Source organism: Poecilia formosa, unplaced genomic scaffold, assembly GCF_000485575.1.
Source record: "Poecilia formosa unplaced genomic scaffold, Poecilia_formosa-5.1.2 Scaffold132, whole genome shotgun sequence".
NCBI classification, from domain to species: Eukaryota; Metazoa; Chordata; class Actinopteri; order Cyprinodontiformes; family Poeciliidae; genus Poecilia; species Poecilia formosa.
In genome coordinates, this window is record NW_006800071.1 from 719,370 (window position 1) to 733,061 (window position 13,692).

Consider the following 13,692-nt stretch of genomic DNA (forward strand, 5'->3'; position numbering starts at 1 on the left):
CTGTAACGAAGATAATGGTTCACTGATTGTGCTATAAAATGGCACTTTGTGCCTGGAAAGTACATAATCCTAAGTATTATGTAAAATAGACTTTGTATGCATTATTCCCTCATTGAAAACACACCCAGTGTTTTTTTTTTTGACTCTTAAGAAGCATTTTGACTCATTCTGCAGCTGCTTCTAAGAACGGTCATAAACATTATCACCGGATGACAGATGTATTGAAGGGGGCGTGTCTTAAAGAGACAGGCCAAGTTGAATGCTTCACAATCTGTCTAAATCTAACAAAAGTTGCACGTCTGCCATAGTGCCGGGTGTTCAGCTCTACTCTTGTGATGTCATCAATCCCATATGTACACAAAGCAGCACTGGATTACATCTTCAAAGCAGTTTTAACATTTTGACATCACCATCACATAAATGTAGTTTTTATTTCTCCCTTCATTTGCGAAAAGGAAGAATTCAGTAATAAAGAAACAAATACATCCCTCTTTAAATAAGACAAAGGAAAAAATGACATCACATTTGGCTGTAAAAATGTAGTTTATCCAAAGCTTTGAATTTGTTCTGTGACATTTTGCTTCTTTAATATCTTCCTTATGAAAATATTTACTTCTTGAAGTGATCAACAAAACTGAAAATTTAAATTGAACCCTCCTTTAATATTTACACAGCTCAATCTGAACAAAGGTGTTTTATGGTGCATTTACAATCCCTTTAACAATGTAGTGCTATTAATCAGCTGACGTAACATTTTATCACATTCATTCAAACCTGCTTTGTCCATTCAGTCTTTCTTAGTCTGCTTGTCACAAAACTCAATAATGAATTACAACAATAAAAAATAAAATAAAAGTTATGCATAGAAAAATTGGGCTTTTGTGATGAAAGTTTCCATTTAGTCGTGAATTTGTTTCATCTAGGCTGAAAAAACACAAAATCTTACCAAATATTTTTGGTCTAATTTCTAGTTAAAATATCTTACTCTTGAAATAAGACAAAAGTAACCCGCATGCAACTTTTTAGCAAAATAAGAGTTTGTTTTGAGTAAATAATTCTTTAATATTGATTTAGAAATTACTAATTCCACTGACAAACTGTTTCACTTATGATATGTTTTCCCATGTTATAAGTGAATTCATCTGCCAGTGGAACTAGTACTTTTTAAATCAACATTAGAGAATTATTCACTTAAAACAAGCTCCTGCATATTTCAGGAAATACTAAGACATTTGAACCAGAGACTAGACCAAAACTATTTGGTAAGATTTTGTGTTTTTGCAGTGCACTGCATGCATCTGCAAACAGGATATACTGTAGTATGTTACAGAAGGACATTAGATAAACAAGGCCAGTATTTTAGGGTAGAATCCACATATTTCCATAATTCTGAAAAGGCTTCATCAAGGCACAACCTACAGGACACTAATGTTAAAATGAGCCTCAAAGCTGGGACGCTGTCTGCATGGGGGCCCTGAGCGCCGACAGCCTTCGCTGTCCACACGTTGCACTCGGCTTTATCCAGTGCTACAATCAAAGGCACAGTGGAGGAAGACTGTTGCAGTCTTTTCAAGAGGAGACTGAAGAGGAAGAGAATCGGAGCCCGCATTTAGACCTCAGAGCTGTCTGAACTGCTCCACAGGCCTGCAGGCCTGTAGCCTGAGTAGGCAGATGAGGAGGAAGTGGCATAAGGAGGGAACTGAGCTTCCTTTTCCTTTTCCTTCCTCTTGCGCCTCAGCAGCAGAATGACAACGATGGCGATGAGGCAGATGAGCAAGATCAGACCTGCGAACCCCACCAGCATGGGCAGGAAGGAGGTGTCAGCCGGCTCTCTGCCCGAGCTCTCCAGCAGGGGGCGCTCCAGGAGGCGGTCACCGCTGGGCGACCAGGGTTGCCGCTGGCTCACCACCATGCGGTCGGATCGGTCCAGAGCGATGTGCTGGATGTTGGTGCCCCGGTTGTTTTTGACGCCGATGTCCTGGACCAGAGCAGGACCGGAGGGCGCCGGGGCGGCCCTGCGTTGGCGACCGCCCGCGACCGAAGAGACGCTGTGTTGAAGGTACTCCACGCTGCGTTTGCCAATGTGACGGTTCGCATTCTCTCTGGAGCGGAGGGTGTAGATGGTGTGGATGAACCATTCCCGACCAGCAGCCACCTGGAAAACAAAGCAGAAATGTTTCTATTCTTATTATTTCAAGTGTACTAAAATATTTCCACTAGAAAGTTGACCAAAAGTACTTGATAAGAAATTGTATTTTTGAGGTGCGTTTTGATAAAGCAGGAGGAAAACTGAACAAAGACCTGAGAGATGCATCACCTTCAAGTTTTCAGAAAACCCCCCAATTTTTTCCCCACTTCCTGTTGCTGGACATCATCGGTCTGAGAGACACTGACCTGAAAAAGTGGTGAAGAAGACAGCATGAAACCGTCTGACCCTGGTTGTGTGACCAATGTTTGAGCTCCAGGTGCATCTTGGGCCAGTTTGGCCTTAAAAGCAACGTCCCCAAATGCTGAAGCTTGAGTCTCCGGCTGGGCTTTGTCCTGAACAACAACATGCATTAAAATTACAACAAGTAACAGCAACAAATCTTCTAAATTACCTCAAACTTTGTTGCATCCTACCAAGATCTTGAATCTGTACAGCAGAGAGGGAGCGTCTGCCAGGCAGCCATACTCCCTGTTGGTAGGGTTGTACTTTGGGACGTATCCGTCTGCCCCCGTGCAGAGGAAGACCTTCTCAATGCTGCAGGAGAAGGAGTCGCCCAGGTTCTGGACGGGGTCTACCATAACACGGCCGTAAATCGTGGAGCCTGAAACAAAAGGACAGCAGAAGTGTGAGAGAGTCCGAAAGTCATAAAGGTTGTAGTATTCTGTGGCTCCACTAGATGGCAGTGGTGTTCAACCTTCTGAAAAAGCAGCATCAGTTCCTTCTCCAAACCCCATGGAGCCGTCAGACAACCAGAGCTCTTTCTTAGACAGCAGGAACATCTGAGTGTTTAGACTAAATTCAGCCGCCACTGGGTCGCTCACCTACAAGAGAAGGATTACACATCCAACAGGCCATTACTCTGGAGGTAAATCAAGGTCACCAAGTCATTTTATGCACCATTAATCTAGAACAAACTTCAAGAAAACTGCAAAACAGCTGAAACACTGAGTTCATTTAAACAACCCAGCTGTTAGGAGTCGCTTTTGATTAAGAATAACTGCAACACCGATCATTATATTTGACAAAACGTGATGTTTAGTGTTTGTTCCATAATTGTTACGAGGCCTGTCGCAATAAACAATACATTTAATTGCATGATAAATTAAAACGAGCTCATTGTTTTTCTCTTTTCTTACTCTTTTTTTTTTTTAACAAAAACTGGATGACAAAAGTCTTAAGCCTGGTGCTTTGCTCTTAACCAGCATCTTTAAGAACAATTTTGTCTACAGAGACTTCATAATTCATTTTATTTGTTGTTTTGTTTATTTATTTTGGATATTTAAAATGTCTTCCAGTTAAATATGTGGTAGAATTTAAAGTTTATTGATACATGAATATGTGTTCCTGCATTATTTGCTATTAACATTACAGTACTTAAACATGGCCGATTTATTCTGATAATTATTATCGTTTATCACAATAACTTCTGGGACAATTTATCATTCAGCAAAATTTGCTATGGTGGCAGGTTATTGGTTACTGTATAGTTTTTATGGTGTATAACACTTTGAATGTCCTTGTTGCTGAAATGTGCTAATTAAATAACTTGACTTAAACTTTTAGATCAAGGATCTTCCACTTTTTAGAAACAAGTTCTAATGTGTTTTTTTAAAACCAGTTTTATCAAGGCAGGCTTTGGAGTTGGAAAGCATTCACACAGAAGTCATATTGTTGTCATATTCAAGTAGTAGTATGAACAACCACCCAAAAAAGAAAAAAGATCACATTTCAGCAAAGAACTGGAATTGAGCATCAAAGCCTCCTGCAGTGCCGATACTGTGCACAACACATTTCAATTTCCATTTGCTCAAAGAAAAACCTGTTCTGCTGAACTGTGCCCAGGGTAACTAGTGGGTTTGATGTACCTGCTGGAAGCGAATGTCCATGTCAAAAGTGAGCGCCTCTCTCGGGTGACAGACAGGAGGGATGCTGAACTCCCCATTGGGCGACGCGATGCAGGGAACCAGCTTCACTGTGTAGGTCCCAGAGTAGTCCCGCACCTACAAACCAGACGCCCAGTGAATCGATGGGAGCATTCAGCTGCTTCTCCTTTTAAGGGTGGAAAAAAATGACTCACTGCAAAATCTGAGACGAAACTCCACTGCTGCATGGGCTGGTTGTAGGTCGGTTCAGTTCTGACCAATGCCAGGGTAAAGGTCAGTCCGGGAATGTCGGCACACATTACCAAGGATGACACACTGGTTCCTGAAGACAAATACGAATACGGGCAGCATTATACCTAATCTAAACAGCCAGTCTGTTAATATTTATAGGGGCATTCTTGGAGCCGCAGGCTTCCCAACTGTAAATGCTGCAGGGTCACTTCAACATTTGCTTGAATGACCTTTGGCAGTTTCACAAGAGAAAGACCCCAGAGGCGGAACTCCACAAATAGATGAAGAGAGGATGTTGGCCACAGAGTAACCCAATATGCTCCTGCTTGTACAGAATTATCCTTCGGGACAAGTTTAGGGTATGAATGTATGCATGAGGGCGCCAAGCTCATACCTGGATGAGACATAACAAACTGTCCCCTGAAGCGAGCCTCGGTCTTGAAGTTGACCACCAGGCGTCCCTCCTCATTTATGCGCATGCTGGTGGGATACATGGCTCCTATAGCAACAGAAGATAACAATGTCCTCAACTTTACCACATTAGCTGCATTTCCATTAAGCAAAGAAATTAAATTACAAAAACAAATTTGCTTAATGGAAACAGGCCAATTATGAAAAAAACGTCACGTTTTACAATAAAAAGTTTTTTGGCCTTATCAAATAGATATAATTGGCAAAACTGCAATGGAAAGTTTTTGTTCATGACCAACAACTGGATGTTGCTACAGGTAGAAACAGCAAAGAAGAAAACAGGAAGTGGTAATCTGACAATTGCTTTTTCTGACAATGTGCAGCTGGATCCATCAGAGCTCTCACAGCATCACAACATAAAAAGTTGTGTGTCATTTGAAAGTGTTGAATCCATCACTCTTCTGTAAAAATGGCCAACTACGAGTTCCCAAAAACGCCGCATATGTAGCTGCTCTTACATGACATCTCCTCTGATAGCTGAAATATATATATAATGTAACCGTTTATATCCGTCGTTGCCACAATTTTTAATGACATATTGTGTGAACAAGATTATTCATGTGTTATCTTAATTAAATTCCTTCTTTCACGGCAACACTGCAATTGTGAAATTGTGTTTTTATGACATTTGCAGAATAGCGAGAAAGATTTGCAATGGAAACCCAGCTACAGTTTCCTTGGCAGGGACTAGCAGAGAAGAGTTGAAGTACCTTGTAGTTCAGCTTCAGGCGGGCTGCCGACGCCGTCCTGCCACAGAATGGCCGTATCATAAACAAAGGTGAGCTTAAGCTCCGACTGCAGGTCAAAGTGCTGCCAGCCTCCGACAGCGACAGGGGAGTGGAAGACGTAGGACACAAACAGAGGAACCCGCAAAGTGACGAAGGACTGGACCAGGTTCAACACCTAGATGGTAAGAAAAAAGAACATCCTGGAAAGTTAATCAGTTCCTATCGAAAAGGAAGTACAGCTTCTTTACAATATCATACTTGGTTTTGTAGAATCTCAAATGTACAAAACACACAAAATGTAATTATTTATTCACAAAAATGAAGCCAAAGGGATTCAACGTCTTGTAGAGCCTCTAATAGCAGCAAAAACGTAATCCAGTAGTTTTCTGTAGGACTCCTTCAATCTTTTACGTTGTTGTGAGAGTTAATGTTAATGTTAATCCTATTAGTCACAATAATTCTGCAGATTTTTCATTTACCACTTCAGGTTACAAGATCAGAAATACACAAAAGATGCAAATAAACACTTAATTCAATTCCATAAATTCAGTAACAGCATTCCTTTTTTTGTAACAAAGGATGCACCTGCACATTAAAATTTAGAGGGCATGACCAGCTGCAGCTTTTTTGGACTTAAAGTGACAGAGGCATTAAAACAGCTCATTCTGAAATCTCATTATCTAACAATGATTTGTGCAAAAACATAATCAGCATGTCTTATATAGCCCATATATCCGTTCTAAACTGTTTAAGGAAGCATAATAATAAATGTGGAACCAAAATTGAAGATTATTGTTGCATGGGAAGGAAGAAGGGGAAGCTTTGCAAGTCTGAGAAAATTATTCGAGCTGTGAATCACAGAAAGCAACGTATGGCTAAACCACCAGTTACACCACACAGGATTACTGTGGACCTTTAATAAAACAGAACCAGCTGACCTGTCCGTCAGTGCCGATGGAACCGCCGCAGTCGTTGAGCAGCTCGGACATGTCGTAGTAGCTGGTGAACTCCCAGAGGCAGGCTTCCAGGTTCAGGTTCCTGTAGAAGCGCAGTGAATTGGCTGAGCGCATGGCGGTGCTGTACTGGTACGGCGACGTCTCCCCGATGATTTCAGGGTTCTTTGTTGCGTCTGTGATGAAGCCGTAACCGGTTTGGATCTCATTAAAGTCCAGCAGGTTGGAGCAGCGGTGGTTCCCCACGCGTGTGCCGTCTGGGCTCAGCGTGAGCTCAAAGTTAGACAAAGGCCTGGTGGAGATGACCGGGAGCATTCCTGGGGAAGGGAAAGCAGCTCAGCATTCATTATTTTGGTCAATATGACCAAAAATCAATAGTTGTGTATGAAGATAATTACCATCCATGTGCGGCATGTTGATGGTCAGTTTGATAAGGTTGGGGAAGTCTGGATCATCTGGACCCGTGTAGCGGATCTTCGCAGAGAAAGGTTCTGCTCCGACAGTTCCCGGGATGCGAGGCTGACACATTCCTGGCATTAAAATCAATTAAAAAGGAATTAACTCACAGCTGCAACTAACAATTATTTAAGTTACTGATTTCTCTACCATTATCAACCATTATCATTATTTTGAAGATTAATCGATTAATCAGACAAAAAAACTGTCACATTTTATAGAATATTAAAAATACATTAAAGATGCAAATCATTTGGTCTATTTTGTAAATGAGAAAATGAACATTTTATTGCCAAAAAAAAAAAAAAAGGCAATTTTTAAGGGAAACCTGAACAATTGGTGCAAAAACCGAACCCCAACCCCTGAACGGGCAATAAAAAAAGAAAACGCCAAACCGGGGAACAATTCAACCATTAACTGATTAATAATCGGATAGCAAAAGATGATTAATAGAAGATTTATTTGACAGAATTTGAACAAGGTGAAGCTAAAACTATGCCACTTCAGTTTTGGATAAAACATATTCACAAATGTTTGTTTTTATTTCATCTTAAATGGAAAATGTATGTATTTTTGATACAGTTTTGGCTTAATTACTCTGAAAATGTTCTTCTTTCAGCAAATGACTTTTTAAAATCTGTATACTCCAGTTAATCAATTATTTCAATTATTGATTAATCACGAGTAATCCGATTAATCGTTTCAGCCCCAACTCACAGAGGTATCCATTTGAACTGAGAGCTTCGTCTTCTAATACTCGCCTTCCTCCGTACTGATAACAAAGATGGGACTGGACAGCTCTAAGCCAGCATCTCCGTTGGTGTTGAAGGCTCTTGCTGCGCACTGAACTCTGGAACCAGCTTGAAAGTAGATTGAGTCCAAGGTGATGGATTTGGTGTTTGTGAAGAAGGTGTTGGTGTCCACCTCCCTCATGGGGCTGGTCACTCCGTCTGGTCCGGTTGGAGCGCTGATCAGCCAGCGGTACTGGGTCAAAGTGTCATTGATGTTCTCTGCAGAGCAGATGGAACCCGTTTTATCAAAGTCGTGGTACTTTGGGTTGCAGGCCTGGAAGCAAAGAGAAAGAGATTAAAAGTCAACCGTAATATAAGTTACATTCTGGACATAAGTGGATGGACCAGAGGAAGCAGGACTGCACCCACCGTCACACACACGACAGGGTATCCGTTGGGCGGGCTGGGCCGGTCTCGGGTTCTGGCCGTGTCGTCGTACATGAGGAGAGACACCACATGAGGCACTGCAGGGAACGTGACGTCTGCGACGCTGTCCATCTCCTCAATGTACACTATCGCCTTGTTCATCTGGCAGAAAGAGGAAAACATGTGGGAACTGTAACTTCTCCAACAAATAATGGTGACAAAGAAATTTGCCTTCATTCATTCACTGAAAGCTCTTTCTGTTGCTTTTGTAGTTTAATTTCTCTCCGCTGTCACCTCTCACAGTAAGTGGAGAGATTTAATCTGAAAGTTTTGATTTATTAAAACTTGCAGTTTCTGAGCTTCAGACTTTTTTTAATCATCTCAAATGTTTTCATATAAATTTTATCTCTAATTTTGGTAGTTCTAAATACATCTGTGCTCCATATGTGTAATTCTGTCAGAAAGTTTTAAAATCTCTCACTCAGGTCATCACGTCTCTTTGTTTTTCATTGGGTATTAAGATCATTTCTGCACCTAATTTTAATTCGTACACGTCTTTCAGACTCTAATTATAATCAGAGATCAAATGGGAGTGGGTGAGATTCCATAAATGCAGATTTAAATCAGAGAACACTGTGCTCCTTTTGGGATTTACAGTTTTAATTACGATATAATGAAACGCAAAACAATTTTGGAAGTGATAACCTATTTCCAACCTGAATGGCATGTGGCTGCTGCAGAGCGTATGGGTAGAATGTCCCAGTTCTGTTTATAGGTTTGTCTTCTGTTGGGCTCTGCAGCATCTCATTCCAGAGGGAAAAGCTTTTTAAAGGCCTGAGCTTCGGCTGTGCTGACAGCACTGCCAGCTGCTGCCTGCCTATTTTAACACGGGCTGACACCAGGGGATGCGTGTTCTCATGCGCAGCCGTGCAGAACGCTGCTGGTTTCTATTTGTTTTTGTGAGCCACGCGGTCTTTGGCTCACCTGTATTTCAGCCACCATGTTGTCGTCAGGCTTCATGTGAACCGTGAAGGCCTCTCTCATCTCTCTGTGACCGTCGTACAGGATCTCGATTTCAACAAAATGCTCCTTCTCACCTTCCCTGAACTCCACATCTGAAACACAGAGCGGGAGGTGAGCACCGGGCGGCTGAAAGGAGCCGAAAACAGAAACCCAAACTGGGGCCTCCTACCCTCAGACAGCGGGTTGTAATCCTCTCCAGACGTGGCAGAGCCGTCCTTCGTGTGGACCCGCACCACGGACAGTTTTGATGTGTCTCCAAAACGCAGGATGGGGATCTTCACTCTGGCCACCTCACCTTTGACCTGAGGTTCTCGCACGCTGTATTTGATCTCAGAAAAACGGATGATGGGCTCTAAAAACAGGGAGATGCATACAGAAAAACTGCGAAAGAGCATATTTTTTCACACAAATAAATAAACTTAAGTATAGCTCATATCTACAGAAAGTACGACGAACGAGTAAATTTCCACCAAAAATGTTTTAGATAAATCTAAAACAAAAAAAAGTAGAAATTTCTGAGTTTAAAACATCAAAAATTTGCTAGAAAAAAACTTAGAAAATTTGACATTAATCTATGAAAAAATTCCAGAAAAAAACCTGTAAATTTCTGAATTTCAAACATCGAAAATTTTGGACTTCGAAACTCAGAAATAACCAAGTTTTTTTTCTAGAAGCTCAAGAATGATAAAATATGTTTATTAATCTCCATATTTTTAATTATGTAACATCACTTTCTTGTAATAGAAAATGTTAACTACAATACAAAGTATTAGTTTCTTTACAACTAAACTTTTATGCTAAGTAAAATCCCGCTTATCCAGAGACTTTTACTGAAAAACCAACTTTGCTTCACCCAAATCAGCTTTTGTGTAATTTATTAAACTCTTCTAAATAAAAGAAGTTGACTGTTCTATAACTAAGCATGGATTTGTTTTACCAAACCAAAATCATTTTAACAACTAGATGCATTTCATACTGTCTTTCTCATCTGTGATGGTGACCAGCGAGTCCTTCTGCTCCCCGATCGAGGCTCCGTACGGGGATTTGCTCTTCGGACTCCCCAGCACCAAGCGGAACTCCTCATCTTCCTCATGGACTGAGTCGTCCATCAGGCCAACCACACACGGCTTCTCCGACTCACCTAGCAAAGCAGAAACATTCGGATAACACAACAGTTGACCACAGGGACAGTGAGGTGTGTGGATGATTTCCCACCTGGCAGGAAGGTGATGATGGAGGCGTCGGTGTTGGGCCTCTCGCTGTAGTCCATCATAACCTGAGCGGATCCCTGCCGGGTGTAGCAGCGCACTGTGGATCTGAGGCTGATGTCTCCGCTGCGGTACACCATGGCGCTCACTTCGCCGTCAGATTCATCCACCTGGTACCTCCCCTCCTTAAACTGAACCTTTGGCACTGAAACAAAATCGTTCCGTTACAAGACAATCATCGTACGTTCAGAAAAGACAGTAACTGAAAGTTTGGGTCGGTGTCCAGAGGTCCAGATCAGCAAGAACTTTGACACTGTTAGTTTTCATTATAACAACAATAAATATATTTATTTATTTTGGCCAAATAAGACCTTTAAAGTAAACACATAAAAAAAATTCAGAAAGCAGAAACTCTGAATCCACCACATTCAGCTCGAACATCTTCTTATTGTTATTAATAATATTATTAAATATCAGTGTGATATAAAATCAATCAACTCTTCCTCCAGTCTATGACCTTTTCAGATCAATGGTAATTCCTGCACTCACAGTCAGTGACAGTGTCGTTGATGGTGATGGTCGTCTTGCTCGGCTCTCCTAATACAGCATTCATGGGCATCCTCAGCACAAGGTCAAAGGTCTCGGGCCCCTCCAGTTTTGGCTGTCCCAGGTCATCCAAGATGGTCACCCTAAATGTCTGCATGGTGACTCCTGGAGCAAAGTCCAGGTTGCGACTAATGCCGACATAGTCGAGTCCAGCTAAAACACAGAGTGGAAGAGGGTGGTTCACCAGAGTGACTGGGAGTCACGGATGTTGTCAAACCGAATGTCTGACCTTCTGCAGAAACAGGATCGCTCTTTCTGGAGCGAACCGTAACCGTGGCGGTCTTGGACAGGTCAGTACCCGTCCTCCAGACCTTCACCTCCACATAGCCTGAACTCTCCTCCACAACATATTCAGGCTCCCCAAAGTACAGCGAAGGCTCTGTGAGAGAACAGACAAAATGATTTCAACTAAAACAACTAAACTTCTCAAAAGACACTGAAAAAACACACAATCTTACCAAATATTTTTAGTCTAGTTTCTGGTGCAAAATTGAAATACAGCCAAACTAACTTACAAATATTTTTTTAGCAAGATATAGAAGATTGTATTAAACAATTATTTCCTTAATATTGATGAAAAATTACTGGTCCTGATAAGGATTACAAGGGCCATAACATAACATTGACAAAAAAGTCATAATATTACAATTATTAGGTCAAAATACAAAATAAAGTTGTAGTAGTATGAGAATAAATGTAATAACGTCATAATATTACCACAATAGTTGTACGACTTTGTTCTCGAATTATTTCAACTTTATTCTCATACAACTTTATTCTTGTAATATTATGACTATTTTTGTCATTTTTATTTTTTAGTTTTGTTACTTCATCATAAAAAGTAACTTAATAGTGAAATAATCTACCAGTGGAACTAGTACATTTTTAATGAATAATAAGGGAATCATTTACATAAAACAAGCTCCTATATCTTGCTGAAAAGTTACCTGAAAGGTAGTTTTGTCTTATTTCAAGTGCACTAAAGATATTTGCACAAGAAACAATACTCTAAATATTTAGTAAAACTTTGTGTTTTTGTAGTGAATAGGAAAAAAAAACAATGCTGGACACTGGGACGTTCTCTGAAGTACATTCCAGTAGTTTTGCTGTATCGTTTGACAAAACTATAGTTTAGCAAAAGCCATTATTTCTGTTTCGCCACAGGAAGAGAGCTGTCATTCTTATCCTCCCCTCCGTCAGCATTCCTCCCCCTGCTCCTATAAATCCAGACAGCGCTGTCTGAACTCCAGGCCAAAGGGCCGAGGATACACCTGAAGAATGAGGCGTGCGCTTGTACATGCATGCAGACTGACGTGGAGGGATGTTCCAGCTTCGTGCCGATCCAGAGGCTGATAAGAAGCACGGGCAGGGAGACCAGGAGGCAACCGGCCACTTTGCAAAAAGAAACAGGCCAAGAATTCAGAGTGCTGGAACAAAAAGTCCATTAATCTCTCGTCACTTTTGCATTAAGCAGCTTTTCATCGCCCTGTGTCCGGTGAGAGCTCTTTGAGATTATCTGAAAGATGGGCAGGTTTAGAGCTGCAATCTTTAAACACTAAGGCTGCAGAAGGAAAAATAAACATATATATTATTATCCTTACTTACAAGTAATTAACATGAACAAGATTTAGGTTGCCAGGTTGTGCGACAACATTTTGATGTTGGTGCAATAGAGCTCACTCCATAATTACCATCTCACCATCGTTCTCACTGCGCATGGTGGAAGAAAAACCTACAGGATTCATCCAGTCTTGACAAAGACGTGTGCAAAACTTTTATTGTCCAAAGTGCAAAATGTGTAAAACAAATGACCACTTGCATGAAAGTCTCCTTAAAATGATCTGCAATTAGCTACACCAGTAGACTTTATTTGAGAAACATGTATTTCAGGCGAACCAAGTGTATCAGGTGTGAAAACACCCTAGGGCTTAGAGCAGCAATGCATTTTTCTGCTACATTTGCTCTACATTTCTGGAGTGTGACCATAAATATAATTTCAAGCAGAGGCTGCAGCACTGCTGGCACATTTTCAGCTCCACTCTGCTTGTATTCACCACAGAGGCAGGCGACAAAGCTGGAAATGAGCCTGGAGATCAATGGGATGAGGACTCAGACAAATACAGTAACAATGGAGGCTGAATGCTGGCAAGAACCCAAACCTGAAGTTTACTCAGGCAGACAGATGCTTTAACACACTCACACACATATGGAGGCATTGAAGCAGATTTATGGCGTTATTTCAGGACCCACCAAGAAGTGGAGCCACAACAGAGGTTCAGACAGAGGTGTCCTCTCTTGTTTTTCACATGTCTGGAAATGTATGCGGTTTGTTTAGACAGTAACTTTAATTATACTTTGATGTAATGCAGTAAATTACTTGAAGTGAGTGGGAGGGAAAGGCAAATCTGAAGAGTCAGAAAACCTCAAAAGAAACAGACAGAGGGGTCTTGAATTCCAACAAGCAGATGGGACAGAAGGAAAACATGTCTGTCATGTGGACAATGGTCCCTGTTGCTCCACCACCTGTCTTCTAGGCTTTGTTCAGAAAAGGATACACCAACGATGACATGGGGGTCACTTTTTATCTGGGTGCAGCATAACATCGTCTGTTTAAGGTAACACCTGTCTGCCGTTACCTTGTAAAGATGCAGGCAGCCAGGCCAATGTATGGAAATGAGAATGCTGTTGTCTCATCATCTTTGTTAAAGTCGCCGTCCTCTCAGACACCAGAATCGACACATAAAGCGTCAAAGGCTTTCAGGGAGCA

The 13,692-nt window shown here is 41.3% G+C and overlaps 1 protein-coding gene across 1 annotated transcript in view; it reads right to left on the bottom strand.

The window, feature by feature from the left end:
* Nucleotides 1-1,275: 1,275 nt before the first annotated feature.
* The window catches only part of frem3 (Fras1 related extracellular matrix 3), a 31,856-nt gene continuing 19,439 nt past the window's right edge, over nt 1,276-13,692 (bottom strand). Inside the window, exons 7-24 of the mRNA XM_007561979.2 lie at nt 11,155-11,304; nt 10,869-11,078; nt 10,327-10,524; nt 10,088-10,252; nt 9,281-9,463; nt 9,073-9,203; nt 8,092-8,250; nt 7,693-7,996; nt 6,874-7,005; nt 6,461-6,792; nt 5,505-5,697; nt 4,718-4,822; nt 4,287-4,414; nt 4,075-4,209; nt 2,904-3,030; nt 2,623-2,810; nt 2,395-2,541; nt 1,276-2,155 (exon numbers count right to left, since the gene is read on the bottom strand). Coding sequence (XP_007562041.1) covers nt 1,610-2,155; nt 2,395-2,541; nt 2,623-2,810; nt 2,904-3,030; nt 4,075-4,209; nt 4,287-4,414; nt 4,718-4,822; nt 5,505-5,697; nt 6,461-6,792; nt 6,874-7,005; nt 7,693-7,996; nt 8,092-8,250; nt 9,073-9,203; nt 9,281-9,463; nt 10,088-10,252; nt 10,327-10,524; nt 10,869-11,078; nt 11,155-11,304 — 3,533 coding nt within the window. The 3' untranslated portion in view covers nt 1,276-1,609. The remainder of the gene's footprint in view (nt 2,156-2,394; nt 2,542-2,622; nt 2,811-2,903; nt 3,031-4,074; nt 4,210-4,286; nt 4,415-4,717; nt 4,823-5,504; nt 5,698-6,460; nt 6,793-6,873; nt 7,006-7,692; nt 7,997-8,091; nt 8,251-9,072; nt 9,204-9,280; nt 9,464-10,087; nt 10,253-10,326; nt 10,525-10,868; nt 11,079-11,154; nt 11,305-13,692) is intronic.